This window comes from Nelumbo nucifera, chromosome 1 (genome assembly GCF_055504915.1).
Source record: "Nelumbo nucifera cultivar China Antique chromosome 1, China Antique-T2T, whole genome shotgun sequence".
NCBI lineage: Eukaryota > Viridiplantae > Streptophyta > Magnoliopsida > Proteales > Nelumbonaceae > Nelumbo > Nelumbo nucifera.
In genome coordinates this window covers 121,241,663-121,260,330 of record NC_142649.1, presented here as the reverse complement: position 1 = coordinate 121,260,330, position 18,668 = coordinate 121,241,663, and the positions used below count along the sequence as shown (strand labels likewise).

At 38.6% G+C, this 18,668-nt stretch overlaps 1 protein-coding gene across 2 annotated transcripts; it reads right to left on the bottom strand.

Annotated features, from left to right (window-relative positions):
- Positions 1 to 446: 446 nt before the first annotated feature.
- LOC104611682 (protein NONRESPONDING TO OXYLIPINS 2, mitochondrial-like) lies at positions 447 to 18,581 on the bottom strand. Of its 2 annotated transcripts, none has more exons than XM_010278856.3 (3): positions 18,285 to 18,581; positions 18,039 to 18,199; positions 447 to 745 (listed from the first exon to the last, which is right to left on the bottom strand). In XM_010278856.3, exons 1-2 carry the CDS (start codon positions 18,431 to 18,433, stop codon positions 18,049 to 18,051), a joined length of 300 nt encoding a protein of 99 aa, XP_010277158.1. In that variant the 5' UTR covers positions 18,434 to 18,581; the 3' UTR covers positions 447 to 745; positions 18,039 to 18,048. The 2 variants fall into 2 exon arrangements, with proteins under 2 accessions (XP_010277158.1, XP_010277159.1); XM_010278857.3 differs by having other exon boundaries at positions 18,081 to 18,199.
- Positions 18,582 to 18,668: the final 87 nt, after the last annotated feature.

Here is an 18,668-nt window from a genome sequence, read left to right as displayed (position 1 = left end):
CAGCTATGAATTGAGAAAAAAAAAAGGTTGAAACAAATAATATGATGCAAGTAATACAGGCTTGGTGGTCTATCCAATAACAGAAACTCAGAATGAATATCGCATACCACAATTTGGACAACTTGATTAACCAAAACGAAAATGTGGTCTACACCTTCAAAAGGAAACCTGGAATTATCAAGTATTCCTTAAATCACACCCCAAAAATTGCCCGAGTTCAAAGTCTCTTTTCTCAAAGACAAATACATGGCAAAATCCTTATTTCTCCTAGTCCAAATGAAAGTTCTTCACATGCTTTACCATTTCTTGGATCACCTGTACTCACTGGCTCACATGGTGCACTCGTAGAAATGGTGGATGTTTCTAACACAGCTATGAATTGAGAAAAAAAAAAGGTTGAAACAAATAATATGATGCAAGTAATACAGGCTTGGTGGTCTATCCAATAACAGAAACTCAGAATGAATATCGCATACCACAATTTGGACAACTTGATTAACCAAAACGAAAATGTGGTCTACACCTTCAAAAGGAAACCTGGAATTATCAAGTATTCCTTAAATCACACCCCAAAAATTGCCCGAGTTCAAAGTCTCTTTTCTCAAAGACAAATACATGGCAAAATCCTTATTTCTCCTAGTCCAAATGAAAGTTCTTCACATGCTTTACCATTTCTTGGATCACCTGTACTCACTGGCTCACATGGTGCACTCGTAGTGCTTGGTTCAACAGTCGAGTCAAGTACCTGCAACACACCATAGTTGCAAAGTTCCCATCAGTAATCTCTATATATAAACTAAATTACTAGAAAAAAATACAGTCCAATTCCATCCTGCATTGAGCATACTACAAATAAATGTTATTCACAAAAAAGTACAATCATTATTAGGATATGAAGATCATAGATACTTTTACAAAGAAAAGATCATATAGATACTTCTATTAACACAAATACGAGTCCCACCAATTCAGAGGTGCCTTTCTTGAAACTAGCTGCTAGCACTGAAGCACATGCTGCATTGCATGTGTTACGCTTATGGCTCTGGGTGTTCATAGAGCTAGCAACAAGTCAGGGCATAAGCATGTCAGTGCATGCCATGCACGCACCATAATGGCCTCTTTGAGTATGATAAATAATTCAGATGAATAATTGACAGGTCAAAATGCTACTGCATATTGCTGATTAAAAAATTAACCACATGAAAGTGCAAGAACCAAACTAGTCTGTAAATTAGCTGCCTACATAGCATGCCATGCCTCTGCATGAAGGGAAAAGAGCAGAGATCACTTTTACCTCAGTTCCCTCTCCACCTCCCTTGGGAGTATTTTACTTGCTCAACACTCACTTGGCTCAGTTTCAGTTTGTGTAGTTAATTAGGCCTGGCCTCTAGGCCCTCTACTACCTGCTAGAGTATTTTGGAAAGAAGAGAACTGGAGGATTTTTGAAACAATGGAGAACTCACTGCCTTAGATTCAAATTCAAATTTCAAGCAATTACCCCACAGATTGATCTCTAGGTCTTAAACATGTCAACACATTCTAAAAAAGATTCTGTATATAGTTTGAACATATTAGGTGTAGTCATGTATAGGGTAGTAAACAATAGAATAACATTTGCTTTTGTCCTTTTTATACAGCATTATATTTATGTTCAAGAAGCTTTTTTTATCACCCATTTAAAAATTTTGGGCTATTAAATGTCCAAGCTATGATCAAGTCCTTGAGTGAAGAACCACGTTTGTCCACCTAAGGCAAAGACTGTTGGACTAGAACTGTCCAGTTGGGGGAACAGAATTAGGAGTGATCATTGGCTGGGTCAGGCTTAGCACCTATGATAAGGGCTATATGCCAGGCCAGGCTTTGGGCCTATGCCATCAAATAAAAAAAATAAATATTTATAATATTTTATATTAAAGCATGTATGACGCATGAAAGAAAAAATGTTGCATGGGCCCAAGCTAGGCCATGCTTGGCTTGGCTTTGGGCCTATAACATAAGACATGTGGACTTCAGCACATGGTTGTCTATTCTTACATCTTGCTTTCATTCTAACATTTGAGTGTTGTCCTGTGTCCCACATTGCCTAGGCCCAAGCCCGGAAATTTGTGAGCTGAAAATGATCACTCCTAAATAGGATATGCCATCATCATCATCTAAGCCTTCATGCAACTACATGGGGTCAGCTACATGAATCCTGTTTTGTCATTCTGTTCTGTTTAATGCCATATCCATTGCTAAATTATGAGTGCTTGGATCATTTCTTACCAGTCCAACCCATGTTTTTGGTTTGCCCTACCCCTTACAGTCCCTTCAACTTGTAACAGATTTCTTCTTCTCACGGGAGTTGTAGGTTGTCCCAAGCCCTATGCACATGACCAAACCATCTTAGATTACTTTTCTTATTTTATTACCTATTGGAGCTACTCGTAGGTTTCTTTGAATGACTTCATTTCTCATCCTATCCTTTTTAGTTTTTCCACTCATTCGCCTTAGCATAAGCATTTCTGCCACATTCATTTTTTGGACATGTTTCTTGATTGCCCAACACTTTGCTCCATGCAGCATAGCTGGCCTTACAATTGTTTAAAAAAAAAATCCTTTTCTTGTCTAGCAGCGGAAGTGAAAAGAAGAGAGAAGAGAGAAAGAGAGAGAGAGAGAGAGAGAGGAGAAAAAGAGATCTTAGAGCAAAAATTGCCGCCAGCTTTTTTGTATTTATATTAGGGCGGACCATAACATAACATAAAGAAGGGGAAATTACAATAGTACCCCCGTGACACTAATCAGAAATAAAAAACAAAGAACACCACTTATAAACAACCTTTTAACACTCCCCCTCAAGTTGGGACATAAATGTCAATCATGCCCAACTTGTTACATAGATCATTGTGCCGCAAATGATGAAATCCTTTTGTGAAGATTTACGCAAGTTGATCTTTGGACCTGACATAAGGGGTGCACAATTCCCCTTTGACAACCTTTTCTCTGATAAAATGCTTCTCTACCTCAATGTGCTTGGTTTTATCATGCAGTACTAGGTTAACAACAATGTTTATGGCTGCCTTGTTATCACAATATAAAGTCATAAGTGCATCAACTGTAAATCCTAGCTCACTCAACAGATTTTTTAGCCACATTATTTCAGCCACTCCATGAGACATTGCTCTATATTCAGCTTCAACACTAGACCTAGCATTCTGCTTTTTGCTTCTCCATGTGACTAGGTTTCCTCCCACAAAGGTACAACTGCCACTGGTAGACTTCTTATCATCCAGTGATCCTGCCCAATCTGCAACAGTATACACTTCAACCTTCAAATGCTCGTGCTTTTGGAACAATAAACTTGCATCTGGGAATTTCTTAAGATATCTGAGAATTCTTTCAGCTTCTTCAAGGTGGGTGGTCTTAGGGGCATGCATGATTTGACTAAGAACACCCACTGCATAAGCAATGTTTGGCCGAGTCATGGTAAGATATAGCAGTCTTCCTACCAGCCTCTGAAATTGCTTCACATTTTTTTATGAATTCACCTGGACAATCACTTAATTTGTGATTAGGATCAATAGGAGAATCAACGGGTTTCACTCCCAATTTTCCTATATCCTGTAACAGATCTAGGGCACACTCTCTCTGAGAAATGAAGATACCCTTTTGTGAGCTGGCAACTTCAATTCCAAGGAAGTATCTCAAAGGACCTAGATCTTTCACCTCAAACTAAATAGCAAGAAATCCCTTCAATCTTTGAATTTCATCTTTCTAATCACTAGTGATAACTATATCATCAACATACACTATTAAGGCTACAATTTTCCCTTCCCCTCTTTTCACAAACAATGTATAATCAAATTGACATTGCTTGTAGCCTTTTTGTTGTACAGCTACCTGGAATCTGTTGAACCAAGCTCTTTGTGATTGTTTCAGGCCATATAATGACTTTTTCAACCTACATACCTTTTGTTCATTACCTTGAGCCCAGAAACCAGGGGTTGTACCATGTACACTTCTTCAAGATCACCATTTATAAATGCATTCTTGATATCCAATTGGTGAAGGTCCCAACCGAAGCCAACAACTAAAGAGAAAAGAACCCTAATGGAGTTCATTTTAGCAACTGGTGTAAAAGTTTCTACATAATCCACCCCATACACTTGAGTGAACCCTTTTGCCACTAGACGAGCTTTATACCTCTCCACTGTGCCATCAACCCTATGTTTCATTGTAAAAACCCATTTACATCCAACTGGTTCTTTTCCCTTAGGAAGATCCACCAATTCCCATGTACCATTTTTATGCAATGCATTAATTTCTTCCTTCATTGCATCTATCCATTCAGGCGCCGAGAGGGATTCTGCCACATTCTTAGGAGTAGAAATCGGAACATTGTCAATGGAAAAGAGGAATATCCGAAAGGAAGGTGAAATGTTTTCATAGGAAACAAAATGGGAAATGGGGTGCTTAGTGGTGCAAGACCTAACACCCTTCCGGTGAGCAAAATGGAAGGTCAAGATCATCAGAACTGGAGGTATCAATAGCAATCGGGTCAAAAATATCAATGGGAACTAAGGTACTAGCTGGGTAGGATCCATCCTCGGAGAAATTGATGGCATTGGTAGTACAACTTCTAGATGCTCCACAGCTCTTGAACTTGGTTGGCTTTTGGATGATAAAAAACAGAGAAGGGAGGAAGATCAGGTAGAGGAGGGAGCTGAACCTGTTTGTACTCATGCCTAAACTCCTCCTGAGCAGTGATTTAAAAGGCGCGCCTAGGCGCATTTTGGGTATGCGCCTTGCCCAGGTCCTAGGCGCACCCCTTTCAGGTGCGCCTGATGCGCCTTGCGCCTCAGCCCAGGCGCACCCCCTATTTGCTAATGTTGTACATTCATTCATTGCAATGAAATATCTTCTTAAAAGGCAATGAAAGTTATAAAATCATTATTTTTATGTGAGAAATAAGAATTTCAGACCCTAACATAGACTTGTTTGGGCTTGCCTCGAGGGGCGTAGTACAAAAGCGACTCATAGAATCAAGAATGCAATATGTTTTACATCACATTAGCTACTTGAAGCTATGCAATTAAGGAAAAAAAAGAAATTGTGGGTTTTACATGCTTCAAAATGCTTTATTGGTTATGTTTATGTATTTTAATTTTAGATAATAGGTTTTTTAAAACATTTATTTTAAAATTTAAGTTTATATTTTTTTATTAACATTATGTTTAATATTTTTTATTTTTTTTTGCATTTAAAAAAATTGGCATTTTTTATGAATTTTCTAACGTTTTTTAATTTTTAGCTTTTTTTTTGTAATTTTGTGCCTTGCTTAAAAAGGCGTGCGCCTTACCTTGCGCCTTGTGCCTCGTGTGCAAATTGACCCTTGTGTTTTTTTGTGCATTGCACTTTTAAAACAATGCTCCTGAGGAGAAACAAGAAAAAAGGTTCACTCTCAAAAAAGGAGACACCCATAGAAACATGATAGTTTCGAGAAACGAAATCAAAGCAATGGTACCCTTTTTGATTTGTAGGGTACCCCAAGAAGATTCTAGGAATAGCACGATGATCTAATTTTCCACGGATGGGTGACAGGCATGGTTTCAAATGTCGGCAAATGACAAATGTCGCCCGACATATGTCAATGTCGAGGTTCACCGACATGAAAATGGATGGTAATATAAAAATTACATTATTTCGGTCGACATTTCCTATATTTCAGAAATGTCGACCAAATCGGTCCAAATAACAAAAAAGATGCAATTTTTCCTATTATGTCGACAGGATGTCAACTAATTTCGACAAGATGCCGACTAATGTACATTAATAATATTTCCATTAATAATTTCTATTTAATATTTCAAACAAAATATTTATAAAAAAGAATTAATAGAATATAAAAACAAAAGAATATTTTAATTACTTTATAACATAAAACATAAAATATTTTTCAAGTAATAAAATATTAACTAGTTAGTATTTTTTAAAATATTTATTAAAATCAGAAAATGTTTATTAAATTTTATAATAAATAACATTCTACATTTAATGTAAAAAATCCAAATAAATTTAATAAATTTTATACTAAATCATAATTTATTATAAATTTAGTACTAAAAATCATAATAAATTCATTAAGTTTTATAAGAAATCAGAATTTATCAAAATCTTAATACTACAAAAAAGGAGAATTAGTTTATTAAATTTATAATAAAACATAATGTATAATAACTTTAATATTTAAAAAATCAGAATAAATGTATTTCTATTTACTAGTGTGAAATAAATATATTAGAACTTATAATAAAACATAATTAAAAATAAGAAAAGAAAATATCAGATAGCCTTGTAAAAACATCAAAATGCATAATAAATCAGTAAAACGTCATTTACTAATTTGTTATTGATCTTAGTTTCTTAGCTTTATATAATGGTTGGAAATAAGATAATAGTCTAGAAATATGTATTCATGCTTCTTTTATCATTTTACAAAATATCTTTGCATATTTCCACATATTTCATAATATTTCCACAATGTCTCTAATTTTTACAATATTTCCCCTCGACATTTCCGACATATGTCCTATATTTTGGTAAGCGACATTTCCATTGACGTCAACATTTTAAACCTTGGTGACAAGTTTTGAACAAAACAACAACCTAAAACACAGAGAGGAATGGACAAAAGAGGAGCCTTGGGAAACAGAAGCTGATGTGGGGCTTTGCACTCTAACCATCAAGAGGGCATGTAGTTAATGAGATAAGCAGCACAAAGAATAGCTTCGAACCAAAAAAGTATGGAGACAATCATATGAATCAATAATCCCCAAGCCACTTCAAGAAGATGGTGGTTCTTTCTTTCAACAACACCATTTTGTTGTGGTGTTTGAGCACAGGAACTACAGTGGAGCGATCCACGTGAAACAAAGAACTCCGTGAGATCATTATGAAAGTAAACTTTGGAATTATCGTATTGGAAGATTTGGATTTTGGTTTGAAATTGGGTGAAAATCATTCTTTGGAAATCTTGGACAATTTTTGGTACTTCATCCCTAGTTCGCAAGGGATATACCCATGTGTACCTAGAATAGTCATCAATAAAGGTAATAAAATACTTGTAGCCACTTTTAGATGGTAAAGTAACTGGGCCCCAAATATCAGAATGAACAATATGAAAAGGAAATTTAAATTTATTATTTTTGAAGAAAAATGAGTTCTACAATGTTTACTCAACTAACAAGTTTGACATATCAACTTTGACATTGACACTAACTTAAACAACTACGGAAACACAATCTTTAAGGAATCAAAGGATAAATGACCAAGACGATTGTGCCATAAATAGGCTCGACTCTTACTAGACTAATTCTTAGAATCTGTGACTACAAGACGAGCTTATTCTTTTTTTTATCAATAAAAACGAGACTTATTCTCCAGCAAGTAGATACCATCCACCATACGTCCTCTACCAATCATCTTCCCTGAGGTCAAATCATGAATCACATAATAAGAAGGGAAGGAGGTTACTGAACAGTTTAAAAATTGGTTATACTACTAACAGAAAACAAATTAATAGGGAATTGTAGAACATGTAAAACATTAGAAAGGATAGGGCCAAAAGGAAGATAAATGATTCCTTGACCAGCTATGGTAGAGAATGAACCATCAGCCAGTCTCACCGTCTCTTCCAGAGAGGACATGATAGGTCTAGAAGTAGACTTATCGGTCATATGTTTTGACACTCCAGAATCAATTATCCAAGGAAAGTGTCAGAGGAATGAGACGATACATGAAGAATTGTGGCAGAATTACCTGATGTAGACGCATAAGAAGTTGATGGAGGAGCATTCATCTGGCGAATTGCCCTACCATAAAGTTCTAAATGGTCACGAAAGGAATTAATGATATCCTCCCTAGGGTTAGAATCATAGGTGTATGTATGAACTGTAGTAGTAGTTGAGGGCTGGTTCTCTTGAGTAGCCATGTTTGTTGTAGTGAGCTCTCTTGAACCTTGCTGTCCTAACTTCTTATTCAGATTTGAACCTTGTTTCTTACTCAATTCCTGAGCCCATTTCGGCTTCCCATGAAGGTCCCAACATATATTGTGAGTGTGTCGAGACTTTTGGTAATGGGTGCACCATAATTTTTCTTTGTCATCCACCCTTTTTTGAGAGTCTCCCTTCTTACAGGGATTTCCCCCACTTGTAACAACACTTCCTTTTGCAGTTTTGCTGCCAACACAACTACATCTCCCCCAGAATTATTCATTAGATTTCTTCTACTTTACTCTGACTGTACTACTAGAACATATACCTCTTGGACAGATGGGAGATCCTTGTTTCCAAGGATCTGTACTCTAATGGATTCAAACATAGGGTTCAGGCCAAGGAGGAAGACAAAGACTCTACTGTGAAACAAGAGACTTGTATGCTTTGGCATCTTCATCACACTTCCAATCTACACTTTGATAGTGATCCAACTCCTTCCAGATGGAAGACAAGTCTGAGTAGTACACAAAGAGACTCTTCTCCCCTTGTTTTCAAGTAGAGGATTCTGCTTGTAACTGACAGATTTTTGCATAGTGACGCAATTCAGAATATGTTGGCTTTGCTTGTTCCCAAATCTCATAAGCTATTTCAGCCCACATAAAATTTCTTCTCACCTGAAGTTGCATAGACACCAAGAGCCATGACATTACCATGTTGTTTTCTTGGTTCCATTTGTCATGCTCAACACTCCCGGAATTAGGTTCTTTAATTCTTCCATTTATATATCTTATTTTTCCCCTTGCAGTAATGTATAACCTGATCCCCTTCGACCATTCTAAGTAATTGAGACCATCAAGAGGTATGACAGCCATAGGGAAGGATAAATCCATACCCCCACTCAATCCATTCTACATTGAGGAAACACTAGATGTGGCTGAATCTTCACTATTCATGATAACTGGTTTAGATCACACTCAAAAGAGCTCCAAAAAGAAACTAGAAAAAATACAGTCCAACCTGTCCAACATGTTTTCCCTTTCACACTATTATTTTTGAAAAAGAAATTTTGCAACAGGAAACTACAGGCAGCCGCCTTTTAGTTCAAACACAGTCCTTCAATCACCCAAAAAAAATTGTTTTACAGCTGTTACAACACCTATAGGTCATCACCAACCTACAAACAACCCACTGAATTGCTGTCACAGCACACACAGGTCATCTCCGACCTACAAACACTCCACAAAGCTGTTATCGCAGCACATACAGGTCACCTCCAACCTACAGCCACCACAAGGATCACTCGATCCTAAAAAAAAGGAAGGTACAAGTGCTGATTACCTCACATCAGTTGATTGATCCCCTTGTTTTGGTTCTGTCCTGATACACGATCAAGAAAAAAAGGAAGAAAGAAGCTTCTAAGATCAGTCCAAAGATCTACCTTGGTTCTTCAGAAAAAATCAATAGCAAGATGAGGGAGAAGACAAAGGAGAGCTTTATCAATCTCCTTTCAGATCAGATGGGCCTGCTACCATCTTTTTTTTGAGAAAAGTTAACAATTTTATTGAAGAAAGGAGAGGTACACAAGAGTGTGTACAAATACAAGAGAGGGGTGAGTCCCCTGAGACTTACACAGGAGGGCAGGAATCACAGTACAGAGACTCTAGAATAACTCCTAATTTTGCTAGACCATCTGCCATTACATTTAGTTCCCTTGGGATCCAGGTTAGAGAAACATTCAAAGGAGCCAAGAGGTCCCTTGCCTCTGATAGGAAGTGACTAAGTCTCCAAGGTCCAGTTTCCTGTTGTTCCAACCATCTTATAGTATTGGCTGAGTCACCTTCAATTGAGAAGCTTTGGATACCCAGTTTGCTGACTAGGCGAATCCCTGTTAGAGCTGCTAACACTTCTGTCTTTGTTGAGCCAGCTATCCCAATCGGACCACTATAAACCCAGCATGTGTGGCCATTCTCATCTCTTAGAATTCCTCCAATGCAGGCAGCTCCGGGGTTACCATAAGCACTTCCATCAAAGTTGAGAGTCTTCTAACTAAAGGAGCTCTGGTAGAGAGTGGGGTAGGAGGGGAAGAAACCAAGAAGTTATATGTGTTTCTGTTGAGATCATTGAGACTAACTCCTGTAAACGCCTCTGAACTAGAGGCCCACAAGTTGCAGTAGTGGTTGATGTGGCTGATCAGTTCACCTATAGATTTGGACCTATTTTCAAACAGCCGATTGTTTCTTTCCTCCCAAATTCCCCAAAGAACAGCGTGCAGTATTATCAACCAATAGGTCTTACCTCTCTTGCTCAGACCTATTCCTTGCCACTGAGAAATCAGATCCTGCATATGCTTAGGAGCCACCCAACTCAAGCTGACTAACTGGAGAAAGTTCTAGATACTGCTAGCTACCTGGCAGTGTATGAAGAGGTGGTCTGTTGTCTCTCCTTCACATAAGCATAGTGTACAGGCGTGAGGGGAGATAAAGTCTTCCAAGATTTTTCTTCTGCAGTAACTCACAAGTGTTCACTCGTTGCAGACAAGCCTCCCAAACAAAGAAACTCACTCTTGAGGGTATAACCTTGCACCAGATCTTCTTGTGAGGGAAATCACTGTCTCGAGTATCTGCAACCAGAGCTTCGAAGAAAGACTTGGACGAGAACTCACCTCCAGGGTGGGGTTTCCAGACTCGGGAATCTTGGGAATTTGGGGAGATGTAGGCTTCACTAAGAGAAAGAAGGAGTTCAGTTAGCTCATTGATCTCCGGATCCCTTAAGGGTCTTCTGAAGTTTAGGTTTAGGTTTAGGTTTCTTTCATTGCTGGATATGGGAAGCCACTGGGAGATGGTTGCACCCTTATTTATGGTAAGGTTGTAGAGCCTGGGATACAGATCTGCTAATGTTGAGTTGCTCCACCACAAATCCGTCTAGAATTTTATTCTATTACCGTTACCTACCTTGTATCTAATGAAAAAGAAAAAAAGAGGTTGTGAAAAGCAGAAATACCTTTCCAGGGATTAGAGAGAGCTGATTGGCTTGACCGGAGATTGCAGTCCCAACCATTTGCATTTAACCCATACTTGCTGGTGATGATAGTTGCCCAGAGAGAATTTGATTCCATGGGGAATCTCCACAGCCATTTTCCAAGAAGGGCATTGTTTTTCTCTTTTAAATGCCCGATTCCTAATCCTCAAGCCTCTTTTGGTTTACAGACCTGATTCCAATTAACTAGATGCCCTTTCTTGACACCTCCACCTTCCCAAAGGAAATCTCTTTGGATTTTCTCAATCTGTGATCTGATTCTTGCAAGGATCTGAAAAACTGATAGGAAATAGACAGGCATGTTCATAAGGGAGGCCTTAATAAGAGTGATTCTACCCCCTTCTGATAGGTAGCAGCTTTTCCAAGTAGCTAACTTCTTTTCACACTTTTCCACCATAGGTTCCCAAAAGCTTGAATTTTGTGGGTTACCTCCTAGTGGCATGCCCAAATAAGAAAGGGGAAGATTTTCCACTCGACAATTCAGAGTTTCCTTGAAACTTTCCATCAAGGACCCTTCAATTTGGTTTATTGCTGCTAGGTTGCTCTTAGAGTAATTTACCTTCAGCCCTGATACTAGTTCAAAACACTGGAGCACTCTTTTCACATTTGAAATGTTCTCCAAATTGGCTTCTAGGAATAAGATGACATCATCAGCAAAGAGGTGGGAAACATTTACGGCATCTCTTCCGACCTCAAAGCCTTTGATCAAATTGAGGTTTTTAGCTTTCTCCATAAGCTGGCTGAAAACATCCATTACCATTGTAAAGAGGAACGGGGAGAGGGGACATCCCTGCAGTAGACCCCTGCTGGCCTTAAAATAGCCTTTAGGTTCTCCATTGATCATGATTGAGAACCAGGTAGAACTAATACAGCCTTTCATCCACTGCAGCCATTTTGAACCAAAACCCTTCAAGTTTAGAATCTGGAGCAGGCAATCCCAATCAACCTTATCATAAGCTTTTTCAAGGTCTAGTTTCACTAGAAGGCCCTTCCTTCCGCTCTTCCTTCTCTATTCTACGACTTCATTTGCAATTAGGATGCTATCTACAATCTGTCTTCCTTTCACAAAAGTAAACTGGGTTTGAGAAACCAACTCTTTTAGGACTTCTCTGAGTCGTTTCGCCAACACCTTTGCCATTATTTTGTACACACTCCCTACTAAACTTATTGGCATGTAGTCTTTTACTTCCAAGATACCATTTTTCATTGGAATGAGGCATATGAAAGTGGAGTTAATTCCTTTATTAACCACCCCCGTGGAGTGGAATTCTTTAAAGACCTCCAAAAGGTCCTCTTTTACTACTTCCCAACAGATCTGGAAGAAGAAGATCGGGAATCCATCAGGCCCAGGTGCTCTATCTCCATCCATATCAAAGATTGCTTCTCTAATTTCTTACTCTTCAAATTCCCATTCAAGCCAAATTCTCGTCTTCTGCTAGAGCCGGTCCTTCCCAGTTTCTTAAGTTAAAGCACCTAGCCCTTTCCTTGGAGTAAAGAGATTTGAAGTGGTTTAGAAAAGTCTCAGTGATCTCCTCTACATCTTCCACTTCCCTCTGGTCCACCTTAATTTTTGAGATGAGATTCTTTCTACGCCTACCTTATGCATAGTTGTGGAAGAATTTTGTGTTGTTGTCTCCTTCCTTTAACCATCTAACCCTTGACCTTTGCCTCCAAAAATTTCTTCTTTTCGGATTACCTTTTCCCACAAACTCCTTAGAGCATCTCTCCTGCTTCTTCCTTCTCCATCCAGGTCTCCTGATTGCTCTTTTTTGTCTAACTCTTCCAGCTCCATGAGGATGGAATTTTTTTCTTCTGTGAATGATTTGAACTCTTCTCTCACCCAGTGCTTCAGTTTTCTTTTCAATAATTTCAGCTTTTGCAGCAATTTGTACCCTGCCCAGCCTTTGGCTTTACATTCCTTCCACCATAAAGCTACATTTTTCAGGAAATCTTTGTGATGAGTCCACATCTTCTCCAATCTAAATGGGTGTTTTCCTTTCAAAGCCAGATCTGTTCTCAAGACTAGAGGCCAGTGGTCTGAAGTACAACGAGGTCTAATTTCTTGGAGGAGATTTGGAAAACTCTCTGCCCAGTCCGAGGAAACCAGAAACCTATCTAGTCTGCAGCTTATTGGATTCTCTTGAAGGTTTGACCAAGTGAACTGTCCGTTGTGGAGAGGAAGGTCACAGAGATTGTTCCTCGAAATAAAACTGGAGAATCCTCTCATGCTTCTAGTTGTAGTTCTTCTGTTGGAGTTTTCTTGAGGGAACCTTGTTACGTTGAAAACACCTCCTAGAACCCAAGGGATTCCATCAAACTCGTGGAGAGCATCCAATTCCTCCCAAAAACTTTGCTTGTCTTAAGGTGCATTAGGTCCGTAAACTCCTGTCAGAATCCAACTGAATCCATCAGACTTATTGGTGAAAAGGACAGAGATTGAGTACTTTCCTCTGTCTATTTCAGTACGGGAAACCTCCTCTTCATTCCATGATAGGATGATTCCCCCTGAGGCACCTAAAGCTGGAAGAAAGACCCATTTCTTGCCACAGATTCCCCAGATTGCTCTCAGAAGCTTCCTATCCACTTCTTCTTTTTTTGATTCCTGAAGGATGACAATATCTGGTTTTTCTCTTCTCAAGGATTCCTTTACCAGGCTTCTTTTTAGTTGGCCTCCCAACCCTCTGACATTCCAGCTTAATAATTTCATAGAGCTCCTATCGCTGATTTTCCCTTAACCGCCCTAGGCCTTGTTGTTTTTTGATCTGACATTCCCCATTGAAGTCTCCTTAACTCCCTTTTTGAGGTCCTTTTGCCTATGGTCACAAATTCAGCTTTCTGATCTGCTTCTTCCCCCTTTTTTGTGTCCTATCCCTTTTCTTTGCTTATCCCCAATTTCCTGGCCATTTCGGTAACTTCTCTTCCCGGATTGTTGTCCCGTCTGTGTATCAAAACTGAGCTGGCTTTCCTCTGACTTTTTGTAGGTTCTTGGGTTAATGCACGGTTGGGATAGGTCTCCGTTCATACCTGAAACACAAAGGGAAGAAGTAAGATGAGAACCCAGATTTGGAGAAGGCAAAGAATGAAAGATAGGCGAGGAATGGGAGGGAGAAAAAGAAACTCTGGTTCGAAGGCTAGATTCTCGTCTTCCATTTCTCTCTAGGCTTGCTGATTCATGATCTGTTCCATATTCAGGCGAGGGCCTGCTACCATCTTGTCCAGAAGCGGAAGTGAAAAGTAGAGAGAAGAGAGAAAGAGAGAGAGGAGAAAAAGAGATCTGAGAGCAAAAACTGTTGCTGGTGGCACCAGCTTTTTGGTATTTATATTAGGACGGCCATAACATAACATAAAGAATGGGGAATTACAATAGTACCCAGTGTTTTAAAAGTCGCGCCTCAGGCGTGCCTAGGCACAGAGGCGAGGCACATTCCAGGCCATGCGCCTTCCCCAGGCTAAGGCGCTCGCCTTGGCGCCAGGCGGCCCAGGTGAGCACCTTATCAACGTTTTCAAAATTTTGGACAGAGTGTATATTTTTATTTAATAGATTATTTTTTTACACCTATTGCATATCATATAGTAAAAATAATAGAAAATAGAGGGGGAAAGTATAAAAAAAACTTCCTAAAACAAGAAAAAAAAAAGAGGGAGACGAACAGTTTTCTTCGAAAGGCTGGAAGAGGAAGGAAGAACAGCAATTGCATGTTTGAACTCCAGGAGGAAGAGCAGCATATTGCCATATTCAATCGAAAATAGGTATTCTCTTCTTCTTCTTCTTCTTCTTCTTCTTCTTCTTCTTCTTCCAGTTCGTTTCTATTTTTATTTTCCTCTGGTTTGCACCGAAAACAGGGGCTCCACCCCTTCGCCTTCTTCACTGTTCATTTATTTTTTTCTCTTTTTTGCTCTCTGGTTTACGCTAAAAACAGGGGCTCCGCCCCTCCTCTTCCTTCTTCCTTATTCATTGTTTTTTTTTCATTGCTGTTTTAAACCGAAAACAGGGGCTCCACCCCTTCTTCTTCTTCACTGTGTTTGCACCAAAAAACAGGGCTCCGCCCCTTCTTCTTTTTCACTGTGTTTGCACCAAAAAACAGGGCTCCGCCCCTTCTTCTTTTTCACTGTGTTTGTACCAAAAAACAGGGCTCCACCCCTTCTTTTTCACTCTGTTTGCACCAAAAAACAGGGGCTCCTCCCCTTCTTCTTCTTCACTATGTTTGCACCAAAAAACAGGGGCTCCGACCCTTCTTTTTCACTGTGTTTGCACCAAAATAGGGGCTCCGCTTCATCTTCTTCACTGTGTTTGCAGTTTTGCACGAAAAACAGGGCATATTTTTGCAATCATTATTAACAGCAAATATACCCTAACCTTTTGGAACTAAAATACTAAAATTCTGAATTTCTTTATCAGTAACATTGAATTTTTCTAAAAAAGAATAAACAGCAAACAGCCTTTTCATAGAACTTTTTATCAGTATTATTCATCAAAAGCAGCACAGTTGGAGTATTTGATTTCCTATTTCACAAAGCACTGTGGGCTTCACAAGAACTTGATTCTTCTTTTAAATAACTTGTTCAGGTGAACAAACACTTTAGTCAGCTAATGACATTGTTGACTCTTCCAGCTTTTTTTTGTTTGGTTTGGGGAGGGGGTGAGGAGGACTATGTACATCTGCAATAACTTGATTTTGCATTTTGCATTAAATAAAAAAAAAAATTAACACAGTACTATGTACATCTGCAATAAAATGGGAATATGGGATACAAGAACAAAAAATAAGTATTGTTTTTGTATTTTTTCTGATTTTTTTTTAAATTTTTATGTATTTTTTTCATTTTTTTTACATTTCCTGAAAATTCTGTGCACCTTTTTGAAAAAGGCGCACACCTCACCTTGCGCCTCGGGTACAAATTGGCCCCTGCGCCTTTTTTGCGCCTTGCGCTTTTAAAACACTGATAGTACCCCTGCGAAACTAATCAGAAATAAAAAACAAAGAACACAACTTATAAACAGCCTTTTAACATAATCTAAGTAGCATTTTCCTATCACAAGACTCCAGATGCACCCTTTCATTTTGCCCCTCCTGCTCTAATTCTATGGGTAACATCTTCCTCAATCTCTCCCTTGTTACGAATTATTTAACCAAGGTACGGAAAAATGTCAAATCGAGTTATCTCTTGGTCTCCAATCTGAAGTGTACCCATATTTGCACTTCTATTATTAAATTAAAATGTCAAATCGAGTTATCTCTTGGTCTCCAATCTGAAGTGTACCCATATTTGCACTTCTATTATTAAAATTACATAGCACATATTTTGTTTTAGTCCTATGTATTTTAAAACCTTATGTTTCTAAGGTATGTCCACAACTTAATTTTGTATGTAATTCTTCTTTAATATGTTTAATCAATTCATCTATGATAAGTGTAGATAAATAAGGGCTAAGCATTGTACTTTGGTGAAGACCCATCATAACTGCAAAATCTGCTCTCCTATTGCTGCACCCTAAGTGTATTCTTAATTAGGTCCACATACCCATTTGAAAATCCTTTAGTTTCCAAGATCTTCAACAACAAGATCTGTAATACCTCACATTTAGGATATAGAAGGAAGACCATTTATCTTGGTTTGCAAGGCTATAGTCTTGGCTGAATAGTGTCAATGACTAGAATCAATCCTCTACATTAGAAAATTAAATCCAACCATTTCAGACAAATTCTTGTTCTATCCTCTTAAGGGCACAACATAATAACCTTTATTTATGCTTCCTGGTAAAAAGAAGTAAGAAATGTGAACCTTGATAATAGATACATGATGAGTGATGGCTACCTGAGCCACAAAACATTATTCTATTCCTGAGGACCTTCTAGCCCCAACAATGTAATTGTAGTTATGACACTAACTACAAATGGGTGGAAAAGTAAAACCAATACCAATATGTAAGACCTTATTACTTTATGTTGGCTTAATGAAATATTTTTTACAACCAAAAGAAATTACTTCAACGATATTTGTTACTTCCCCTTTGTTTATTTCTTGTCTGTTACAATGTTACAACAGGCTTGAGGTTCATTTTTGGAAGGAACATTTGTTGTTACTTTCTTCCAGCTCTTACCCTGGCCCAATTGCAAAAATGCCCATATCCCAGGATCATTTACCTTCTCCATTGTATTCATCCTGACTCAAACTGATCCTAGAAGGTGAACTTAGAACCTCTAGCATCAACCTTGTTTGAAACACATCTATATCTACATTACAGCATATAGTCAAGGGGATTGCGCCCAACCTAAGCAGTACTTTCTCCTGGATTGTTTTTCAAAGCCATTGTCAATACTCCATTCAAATCCTTTTTATCAATTAGAGGAAAAGAAAAAAGATTTGGATGGAGTGGAGCATTAATAATGGATTTGAAAAACAATTTAGTTTGGACAAAGTAGTCCATAACTTTTTTTCATTACCATAAAACCACAATGCTTGCATTGACAATTGCTTTCTGTTGGAATTTAAGAACCACGTATCTGTACTCTATAAGATGGCTAAGACATTTGATCTGTTATTAAGGACATAAATTTAGTGGCTTTGAGAATCATCACAGATTAAATATGGAAGACAGAATTAGAGGATATATTTGAGACTAGGGTGGTCCATATTTTGGAGGTTCTACTCAGAAAAAGGGAAAATGAATTCCTTTCCTATGTAAATGCATCTATAGATCCTATACTCCTAGTGGAGAGGTTAGCTTGAACCTATGAACCTTCATGCTTTCTCTTTCCAAATCATAATTTTCACTTTATTCCAACTCATAATCTCAAACTCAACATCTTCATATTAACGAAACTTTGAAATTAAAAAACCTAGCTAACTTACAAAGTTACTAGTCATTCAATCAAAAGGAAACGCACCATTAACCATTAAAATGAAACAAGAACCAAAGTAAAACATCGAACCCTAAGAAAAAGAATATTTCGAACACAGTAAAGGCAGATGAAAAAGATGATAATATTGGTTTCCTTCATTTTTCCTAGAAACAGTAAGACTCACAAAGAAACTACTAGCGATCTTGACAAGTACGGCAGAAGGTACCCTGAGACAACTCACAACACGCACGCGCATCAACAGCGAGGTGCGATGTGAGGCGAGGTGCAGCCACTACGCTGTGCAGGGGCATGAGCGATTGAATGCATCCCAACTCCCCCATTGTCCTGTCAAAATTTCAGAAAGGATCAAATGAAGAGAAATGAGAAATGTTTGGTTGCAAAACCCTATACTCTTAACATTTGGGTTTACCTTGGATTGGCGAAAGCAAAGCGTCGAGGCTGGGGGCGAGGGATAAGTGGTGGCGGGCGGAGGTGGGGAAGCGTCGGCCGGCACCGAAAAGAATGAGCTCTTGTGGCGGAGAGCAACGACCTGGAAAGCGACCCGCTGCGCCAAGCCATCTTCTCGGTTTCACTCTCAGTAGTCACTAGTCAGTCGCGTTTTGGTGAGAGCAAAATGTAAAGGTTGTTGCGACTTGCGAGGGTTTTGGAATTCAAACCAGGGTTTAAGAGGCTTGGCGCATTAAAGCACCAAAATGGAGAGTCTATTAGTGTGGGGGTGGGGGGATGGTGTGAGACAAAGACCCCTTCTGTTAGCCTTCGTCCAAAAAAACCGTTGCAATATTTTTTAATTCCC

Bases quoted from the DNA above. Each gene is read 5' to 3' on its own strand.
- LOC104611682 (XM_010278856.3), bottom strand. From the start codon at position 18,433: ATGGCTTGGCGCAGCGGGTCGCTTTCCAGGTCGTTGCTCTCCGCCACA. The intron at 18,200-18,284 runs GTAAACCCAAAT...AAATTTTGACAG, and splicing joins TTTGCTTTCGCCAATCCAAG to GACAATGGGGGAGTTGGGAT.